General features: G+C 47.4%; 1 protein-coding gene across 1 annotated transcript in view; it reads left to right on the top strand.

Moving 5' to 3' along the window:
* Positions 1-314: 314 nt before the first annotated feature.
* FBP1 (fructose-bisphosphatase 1) overlaps positions 315-10,119 on the top strand; it is a 32,685-nt gene continuing 22,880 nt past the window's right edge. The window contains exon 1 of the mRNA XM_002742742.5: positions 315-740. Coding sequence (XP_002742788.1) covers positions 571-740 — 170 coding nt within the window. The 5' untranslated portion in view covers positions 315-570. The remainder of the gene's footprint in view (positions 741-10,119) is intronic.

Raw genomic sequence — 10,119 nt, 5'->3', positions numbered from 1 at the left:
TTGGAGGAAAGCGTCAGAGCTTTCTCTCTGTCAGGGTCCCAGTGGCGACCGATGGCCCGAGTCCCCCTCCACAGTGCGGGTGGCGGGCAAAGGGGTGGCGGGGCGACAGCCCAGGAAGTGTAGGGGCGGCAGGGTGCGTGGGGGCGGGGGTTGGGAAACGGCCGGGAGGATCCCGACCTTATCTGAGGATCCGAGCGGGCGGAGCCGCGGTCTGGGCCGCAGGGAGGCGGGGCTCGAGGGTGTTCCTGCGGGCTGGGGGCCGATCCAGCGTCTAGAGTTTTCCCCAATTCGCCCGCCCGCGCCCAGCCTGGCCCAGTTGCACCGCGAGCGCTGCGTACACTCGGGGCGGCAGTCGGTCTGTCCGTCCTCCTGCCAGGTTCCGCCGCCCGCACCTGCAGCGCGGCACCTACAGCCCGCATCTGCCTCCTGCACCTGCCATCCCGCACCTGCAGCCCTTCATCTGCAGCGGGTGCCTGCCACCCTTTCTTTACGCCCGCACCTGCAGCCCCGCACCTGCCGCCTGCACCTGCCCCCCCGCCCTTGCAGCTCCGCGCGCGGCCCGGCTACAGCATGGCAGACCGGGCGCCCTTCGACACGGACGTCAGCACCCTGACCCGCTTTGTCATGGAGGAGGGCAGGAAGGCCCGCGGCACGGGCGAGCTGACCCAGCTGCTCAACTCACTCTGCACGGCCGTCAAAGCCATCTCCTCCGCGGTGCGCAAGGCGGGCATCGCGCACCTGTGAGTCGGGCCTCGGCTGTGGGCCCAGTCCTGTTTGTCTGTCTGCCTGGGGAGCCTGCCTGGCGGGCCGACCTTGGGCCCTCTGATCCCCCTGTCGTCAGCCTCTGTCTGTCTGTCTGAAGTCTGAGCGCTTCTCTCGCTCTCTGGTAGCCCATCTCTCCTCCTTCACTCTTTCTGGAATTGGGGTCCCAAGGCAGGTTTCTAATTCAGTATCTCTTTGACCCGAAACAAGACCTGTTAGGAGCAAGTGCTCCCCCACCCCAAGCAGGCTAGGAGGCCCAGAGCTCTTAGGAGCAGCGGGGCTCATGTGCAAAGGAGCTCCTGTGGGCTGCCCCTTGTTGGGACAGTTGTCTTGCCGCCAGAAACAGGAAACATCCAGAGCAAAACCCCTACCCATTTGCAATGACGGTGTGTGCAGCCCCCACCCAATTAGTGGATAGCTCAAAAGTTGTAGAATGGTTTTGAATGAGCCATGAAGTACATCTCGAATGACATTGGACACAGGAATCATTTAGGATCTTGGTAAGATGTGCAACCTCTTTCCATAGCTCTGGGGAAAGTCCTCTGAGATTGTGCATTTCTAAGAAGTTCTCCTGTGGTGGGTGCTGCCCATCAGATACTGTTTGTCTACTGATCACATTGTGAGTAGCAAGGGGACAGGGGTGTGGTGACTCAAAGGACCCCTTCTTGTGAGGTTTTTTGTAAGTCACACACAACATCCTTTGGTTTGTGCTGGTATGCACAGGTATTTTCTAGCTAACTGATCCTCACTTTAACTGAAGCATAACTGGGTTTTCAGATTGTCAATATACCTTCTAACCTTCCCCACACTTACGTATGCTGTAAAAATGACACTTGATGCTCATAGCTGACCTGAACAAATATAATCCTGCTACTTTGGTTCAGAATGCATTTCTCCATTTTAAGGAAAAAAACTCTCCTCCGCCCCCATCCCCCAATATAGATTCCTTTTCTTACTGGTAGGCTATCTGGCTTTGGTCCTACAGTATGAATTGGCAGAAGTAATTCATGTAAAGGAGTTGTATGATCACATCTATTTTCGGATATTAAGCAGGCATGTTAAGGAAGGTGATGACTCCATTACTGTCACTTCTGGCCCCTCTTAATAATACATTCCTAAGGATTCTTTGCTTTAGAAACATACCCAGGGGAAATCTTACTTAAACTAGTTTACAGCTAGGATAGGTGGCTCACAGTGTTAACTGCTTTTGAGGACAGCGGATATATTTTAAGAAGAGGGCTTGTCCACTGGACGTGGTGGGTCACACCTGCAATCCCAGCACTTTGGGAGGCTGAGATAGGAAGATCACTCAAAGGAGTTCGAGACCAGCCTGGCCAACATGGTGAAATCCTGTCTTTACTAAAAATAAGAAAATTAGCCGAGCGTGGTGGCAGGGGCCTATAATCCCAGCTACTTGGAAGGCTGAGGCAGGAGAATCACTTGAACCCAAGAGGTGGAGCCTGCAGTGAGCCGAAATTGCATCACCGCATTCCAGCCTAGTAACAGCGTGAGACTCCATCTCAAAAAAAAAGAGGGCTTGTCATGTCTGATATTGTTTTAAAAATGTGTCAGTACACATATCTCTAGAGACTCAGAAATGCAAGATGTGTTTTGAGGTGTCCCACTTTCTTTCTTTTCTTTTTTTTTGAGATGAAGTTTTGTTCTTACCTAGGCTGGAGTGCAATAGCGCAATTTTGGCTTACTGCAACCTCCGCCTTCCGGGTTCAAGTGATTCTCCTGCCTCAGCCTCCTGAGTAGCTGGGATTATAGGCATGCACCACTACACCTGGCTAATTTTGTATTTTTAGTAGAGATGGGGTTTCTCTGTTGGTCAGGCTGGTCTGAATTCCTGACCTCAGGTGATCTGCCCTCCTCGGCCTCCCAAAGTGCTGAGATTACAGGCGTGAGCCACTGCGCCTGGCCTGAGGTGTCTCACTTTCTAAGTAATCTTAGATGGCAGGACCTTGGATAGTGAGATTTTGATAGTGGGGCATGGATGACGAAGACGCATGATAATTTTGGCTACATAAGATACGTATATTATTTATTTATTTATTTTCAAATGGGGTCTCAGGCTGTAGTGCAGAGGTGTGATAATGACTCACTGCAGCCTCCACCTCCCGTTCGGAACTGATGCTCCCACCTCAGCCTCCCCAGTAGCTGGGACCATAGGCATGTGCCATCATGCTGGCTAATTTTTGTGTTTTTATAGAGATGGGGTTTTGTATTTTTAGTAGAGATGTGGTTTCACTATGTTGCCCAGGCTGGTCTCAAATTCCTGGGCTCAAGTGATTGGCCCACCTTGGCCTCCCAAAATCCTGGGATTACAGGTATGGGCCGTGGTGCCTGGCAGATATGTATACTTTTATACAAGATAGTTGTGAATAGTAGGTTTTAAAGAAATATTATCATGTTGCACTCATTGACAAAAATTTAAACCATTCAAAAGAACCTAAGGGAAGAGTGAAACCCACCCCATATCTATCCCATGGGGTATCCACTGTAAATAATTCACCGCTTATATTTCCAGACACTTTTTTATACTCATATAAGTTTATGACACATATTTACATATGCCTATGAGCAAATAGCAGACAAAATGGGATCACACTCAACACTCAACACAAGTTTCTGTAGTTTACTTTGTCATTTAACATTATTCAAGGAACAGTCAGGACATCTACATCTGCCTGCTCTTGAACTGCTGTGTGCCGCTCCCCTGCACACATTACTGAGGTTTTCCTCTATTTTGGAGCACTTAGGTTTTTACTAGTCTTTGGGTATTATGGTGCTGTACCCATGTGACTGGTGTCCGTGTCTGGTTGATGGGGTAGCTGACAGGGAGGGCTAGATGTTGAACGCCGAGCTGATCCTGTGGGAAGTTCAGTGTTTGGCCGTTCTCAGTATCACATGTGATCAGGCAGGTAGCATGATTCTCAAGTCAGGCCCCCAGCTTACATTTAGTCCAGGCTTTGAAATCCGAAATGAAAAACGAGCAGGCCTGCAAGGAGCTTATTAGTGCTGAAGACTGGACCTTGAAGAGCACGTACCCAGAGGGATGGGGTGATTGTAGATCTGCAGGAACCTCACTGCAGCCAGTTTAGGGAGTTCACCTGTGATCATTATGGAAACATCAGGAGTTTAAGCACAGAGACTGGTACGTTCTCACTTGCTCTTTCTGTCAGCCTAAAGTTGCTATTGTAGTAACGTTCATTGCTTTTATTAAAATGTTCACGGAATCATTGAGTTTTAAACTGAAAGAGACTCAACAGTCACCTAGTCTATCACCTTGTACAGAAGAGGACCTGGCCTGTGACTTGGAAGATGAGGTGACTTGGCCTGTGGCTGGGGTCTCAGGAACCCCAGCTTGGGGCTCTTTTGGCTACACCACACATCTCTTTCTTTATTTTTTAGAAATCAATTAAAACTCACCAAACCTTAAATCTCATCCATTAGTTACTTTTTGTTTGTTTGTTTTTTTGAGACGGGGCCTCACTCTGTCACCTAGGCTGGAGTGCGGTGGTGCAATCTCAGCTTACTGTAACTTCTGCCTCCCAGGCTCAAGGGATCTCCCATCTCAACATCCAAAGCAGCTGGGACTACAGGAGTGCACCACCATGGCCAATTAATTTTTGTATTTGTATTTGACTTTATTTAGTTTATTTATAGATGGGAGTCTCACTCTATTGCCAAGGCTGCAGTGGTGCAATTTCAGCTCACTGCAACCTCTGCCTTACGGCTTCAAGTGAATCTCCTGCCTCAGTTTCCCTAGTAGCTGAGATTACAGATGTGAGCCACCATGCTTGGCTAATCTTTGTCTTTTTAGTAGAGATGGGGTTTTGCCATGTTGGGCAGGCTTGAACTCCTGACCTCAAGTGATCCACCCACCTTGGCCTCTGAAAGTGCTGAGATTAGAAATGTGAGCCACTACACTTGGCCTAATTTTTGTATTTTTAGTACAGACAGAATTTAGCCATGTTGGCCAGGCTGTATTTTTGATGTGAATTCAGGCTGCGATACCAAGGAGCCATTGCTTTGGGCAAGTGTGCCCTGTGAGCTTTCCCTCTGGGATTCCGGCTCCCTCCATCAGCTCTGAAGAGAGAAACGGTGCGGATCCAGAACGGTCTACAGCCTGAAGCCAAGCAGATGAAGTCAGGGTTCCACTGTGAAATTCAAGTGTTGTCTACTTTGTTGACATTCCGTAGGGAGAAAGTGGTCCTCCAGGGGCTTAAGCTTTTTTGTTTTGTGCAGTTGACTTCCCTTTGTATCCATTTCCAAATCACCATCTGAAGAATTCACCGGTTTCATTCAATTTAACAAAATGTTACTGAACATCCACCACATACCAAGTTCTAGAAGATGAGAGCAACACAGAGCTTACTCTGTAGGAAAAAATATTTGTCACAATCACTTACACAATACGCCATAGAGGTTTTGAAAGATGCTTTCATAGAGGTGCCAAAAATACAATTCAGGGCAAAGGACGGTGGAGCGCCAAGAATGGGCACGTACAGGGCAGCAAAAGGCCTGTAGGCGGGACCACAGTTCAGGCTGGTGGTCACGCAGGGAGGTGTCCTGGGGTGGGAAAGTGTTTCTGGAAAAGTTACCCACTCAATTTGACCAGAGCTTGGAGTACTCATGGTGGGGCCTTTCGTGGATGTGAAATTGTTCGTTCGTTGGGGAAGCATCAAATGACAAGGGTAAACATTTTACACTTTTGGGGTACATAGTAAGAGGAGAGATCAAGGATTTTGAAAGGTTTTTGAATGGGGCAGTTGTGCGATTGGAGACAAATCTGGAGGTGTGGCTGGAAGTACAGTGGAAGAAGGAAAGGTTGGATATGGGAAAACAGTGGGAAGGGGGAGGTGTGAATTGAGTAGCCAGCAGGGCTGCAGCCTTGGAGGGGAGAGGAAGGATTTGGAAGAAGTCTGAGCATGGATTAGATGAGAAGGGCCATGAGGGAGGTTCTGAAGTTGCTGGTTCTAGTGACTGAGAGCAGAGCTGTGCCACCGCAAAACAAAACATCACAAAAACAAGGAGGAGCTGGCTTTTGGAGTCCAGGGAAGGAGAGAAGATGATCCCAATGTTTTGTAAATGCTGAACTTGAGATGTTAGAGGGTCATCTGTGGGGAGATGTTGTCTAGCTGCATGTGCCTGCATGTTTTGGCACCCTTGCCCTGAGGCAGAGAAAAGAGGAGGAGGTCTGGACCAGTTCAGCAGAATAGAAATGTGCAGGGCTTCAGAGCATGTTCTGGAGAGAGATGGAGCCAAGCTTAGAGTCCTGGCTCTGCCATTCAATGTCTGTGAGGATTGGGCCATTGATGTGACATCTCTGAGCCTGTTTCTCCACTTGTAAGAATTTTTCAACTTCAGAGAATTATATGAGGATGAATGGAGTTCACTAATTTGGTACCAATGTTATTAATATCACTGTTTTCCTGAAGGCTATTTTATGTCTTTTGGTAAGCTTTTATTTGAATATTTTGTTCTTCAGTCCTTAGCAGTAGGAGCCAGCATGCAATCTTCAGGGAGAGAGTCCAGGCCAGCACTTTACATATTACAACAATGTTGCACCCAAGTGTGGCCACAGGAAATGTCCTCCCATCAGACTCATGTTGTGCTCAGAAGAGTTATTTTTACATATGGGGTCCTCTCAGTTGTTTGACAGAAGAAGTAATAAAGAGCTTCAGATCTGATTTTAGAATGACAGGTCAGCTAATACAAGTTTAGTCTTATATTCGAATTTGTAGTTTTTGACTTTAAGCTTTTAGGAACTTTACCAGATTTATTTTATATTTCTTGAATTCTCTTCTCCACATGACCAAAGAGTGAATTGCGACTTCATTTCCATAAAAGAAGTGCAGCTGGCCACGTGCCATCCTGTTTGCCCATTTGGGCCCATGTGTATGTAAGCAGAGGCAGGTATTTGTGACCTTTGAAAGCAGCTCTTGCTGGTGCCTCTTCTTCAATGTATTTCTGAACCCTTGGATGTTCCCAGCTGGGCAACATCTGAGGTTCCGTGGTTGATTACCACAAAATCAAGCAATAACAAGCCAGTGTTACCTTTGACTTTGGTGATAAGAATTAAGTAATAATCTCCCTCCCTTTTTGTTGAGCCAGGTGTTCTGAACCTGAGTCTGGTTTTTTTGTGTGCTGTGTGAAGTGCTGCTGCTGCAGTTGTGTTGCTCAGTCACAGGGACTTCGGGAGGAGATGGGCCTAGGTAGCAGATCCAGGCAGCCCTCGAGGGCTTTAGCTCTGGAAGCCTCTGGCTCCAATCCTTGTGTCCTTCAGTGCTTTAGAGGTGCTGTGAAAGGCAGCCTCTCCCAATCTTCACCGATCTACATGTTCAATGAACATGATTCTTTCTGTTTTAGAAACCATTTGCAAACTTGGAAAACAACGCTAAAATGTAATAAAAATTTCCAAGGATTTCAAAGTGCTGGCCACATTAACCTGTGCTTCTAAGGTGTTCTGCATCATATGAACTAAAATGACTAAGAGCTTTTTAAGCTTCTCAGTGAGGTTTACAGTAAAGAAGAGATATTATAGGCAGTTTCTCGAGTTGAATTCTGCTCCCCAAACTCCAGGAAGAGCTCCTTCGTGCCTCTGGAGTTGGAAAGGGAAAGGTCGCAGAGGCTTCAACCCTGCGTGGTGCTTTTCCACTTGGGCTGCAGGGTGAACTAATTAGAGTAAAACTGAAGTGAAATGTCAAGAACATCTCAAATAAATAATATCCCCAGTGAGATTTTATCAAATGTAAACTTGGAGCACTTTCTTTCTTTTTCCAGTTCCATACTGGCCGTCCTCCAAGATGCTGCCAGCAAAACTGGTTTATAGATACCTCCCCTTCCCCCAAACCTCCAAGTCAACTGCCACTTACTTAGTGGATGCCTGCGGGGCTCTATTAAGAGCCACATGTCTGCCTTGGTGGGTAGTGCTGTGAACCCGGTGCGCCACGTGCATTATCCAACATCCCCACAAACCTGGCCAGAAACAGCCACTCAGGGACTTTGCACAAGTTGATGGTGGTCACAGCAAAGGCAGAATTTGAACCCAGGTCTTTCTGGTGCTGAGTTGTTGCTTCTCCGCATGGTTATGTTATGCCAACGTTTCTTGCACACTTGCCTATGCACTGACACTTTTCTGACCACTTTACCTGTATCAACTCAGTTATCCCCCTCTCTGTAGACTGAAGCAGACACACTACATTCCTACATTGCAGATGAACCAGAGGTCACAGATGCCAAGTACTTTCTCGGAATGTTGAACATGACGCAGAGCTGAGTGTAGAGTCCCAGCCTGGGGCCTTGACCATTACGCTCTAGTTTCCTGGGCAGAGGAAAGGCCAATGTATTTGTCTAATGCTAAGTTTGCACAGCAAACACACTTTTACCAAGAAGCTATGCTAATCTGGAGGGGTTTTTTCAGGGGTTGGGAGTCTTGGATGGTAGAGGTTATGCAGGCAGGCATTACCAGTACCACTGGATCTAATGGAGTTTATGATCTTAGCAATTTCTGGATCCCTTTATTACCCTCTAAGTTTATTCATTCATTCACATTGAGAACTTACTATGTGTAGGCATTGTTCCAGGTGCTAAGGATACATGGTGAACAAAATACTCTTTTTTCCAGGCTCAAGAACTGGTAGGTCTTTCTTCCTATAGAGGCACATTCAGATGTGCCATGTTTATGCGAGAGTTTCAATCCCCTCGGAGAATACACTCAGCGTTTAGCCGGTGCCCTGCGATTTTTCTTCAGACCTCACTAGAAAAACCTCAGGCTGCCTGTAAGTTTCTAATTGTGAATGTCCCGGGTGGAGGGCTGTGTGTGGGAGCTGGCTGTCCTCAGGATGGCCCAACGGGTGAGCTGCTAGAGCTCAGAGGCCTTTCACTCTTGGCATTCTTGTACAAAGCAGGTTGGGCCCAGTCCTCTAAGATCAGGGTTTTAGGTGGAATTTCCAGGGGTGGCAGCCCTATCTGCGCCCTCCCTCCCAGCGGCTCCTAGAAGAGAGGGGGCCATTCCTCAGGCCATAAAGACAATGCCTCATCCACAAAAGTCATGCTTCCATGCCTATGGGCTCTCCTGGTCCTCTCTCAGTGGTGGTTGAGAGAATAAACCCTCCCCACTCCATCCGCAGGATCAGGGGTTATGCGATGTTACAGATGCTGGTGTCTCACTCCTGCACATATTTTCCAGGCTCCTGGCACCATGGAGGATCTCCTGGAAGCTGGTGTCTTCAGCTTTGGGCTCTGATCCATCCTCATTTCTTTAATTATCTGGCCTAACCACCCAAATCAGTTAACAGGTTTCCATTTCCTAGGCTAAGGCTTGAGAGGTGAATTAGTCCCTCCAAGCAGCTGTGGTTTTATTTCCAGAAGCTGCCCCCAGATCAACAGCTGTGTCTATTTACTGACCATGGATCTGTGAGGGGCCCCAGCAGGACCCATGCTAATCAGCTCTGCTTTTTCTATATTAAAAAAACAAAAAATAAAAAAAACCTTGGCTGGGTGTGATGGCTCATGCCTGTGATCCCAGCACTTTGGGAGGCCAGTGTGGGTAGATCATGAAGTCAGGAGTTCAAGGCAAGCGTGGCCAACACGGAGAAACCCTGTCTCTACTAAAAATACAAAAATTAGCCAAGTGTGGTGGTAAGCACCTGTAATACCAGCTACTGGGGAGGCTGAGGCAGGAGAATCGCTTGAACCCAGGAAGCAGAGGTTGCAGTGAGCCGAGATCACACCATTGCACTCCAGCCTGGGTGACAGAGCGAGACTCTGTCTCAAAACAAAGTAACAAGCAAACAACAACAAAAAACTTTTAATTAAAATTACCCAATAGATTTCATGTAACTATATATTTGTTTTATAAACTTAAGATACAACATGGAACGAGATTTTAAAGTATGTATAAATATAGTATAAGTTATGATTAGTGTTTCCTCATCATCATTCTCTTTGCTATTCTCAGGAAAAATCTTAGCTTAAACTTAGATATATGGAAATCAAATACCTGGATCTTCTGAAACGGTGCAATTTAAAAGCATGTCCTAGGTCGGGCGTGGTGGCTCATGCCTGCAATCCCAGTAATTTGGGAGGCTGAGGTGGGTGGATCATGAGGTCAAGAGATCAAAACCATCCTGGCCAACATGGGGAAACCCTGTCTCTACTAAAAAATACAAAAATTAGCTGGGCGTGGTGGTAAGCACCTGTAATACTAGCTACTGGGGAGGCTGAGGCAGGAGAATTGCTTGAACCCGGGAGGTGGACGTTGCTGTGAGCTGAGATCATGCCACTGTACTCCAACCTAGCACCTGGTGACAGAGTAAGACTCTGTCTCAAAAAAAAAAAAAAAAAAAA

Source organism: Callithrix jacchus, chromosome 1, assembly GCF_049354715.1.
Source record: "Callithrix jacchus isolate 240 chromosome 1, calJac240_pri, whole genome shotgun sequence".
NCBI lineage: Eukaryota > Metazoa > Chordata > Mammalia > Primates > Cebidae > Callithrix > Callithrix jacchus.
The sequence above is the reverse complement of the archived record's forward strand: the minus strand, read 5'-3'. Positions and strand labels throughout refer to the sequence as shown.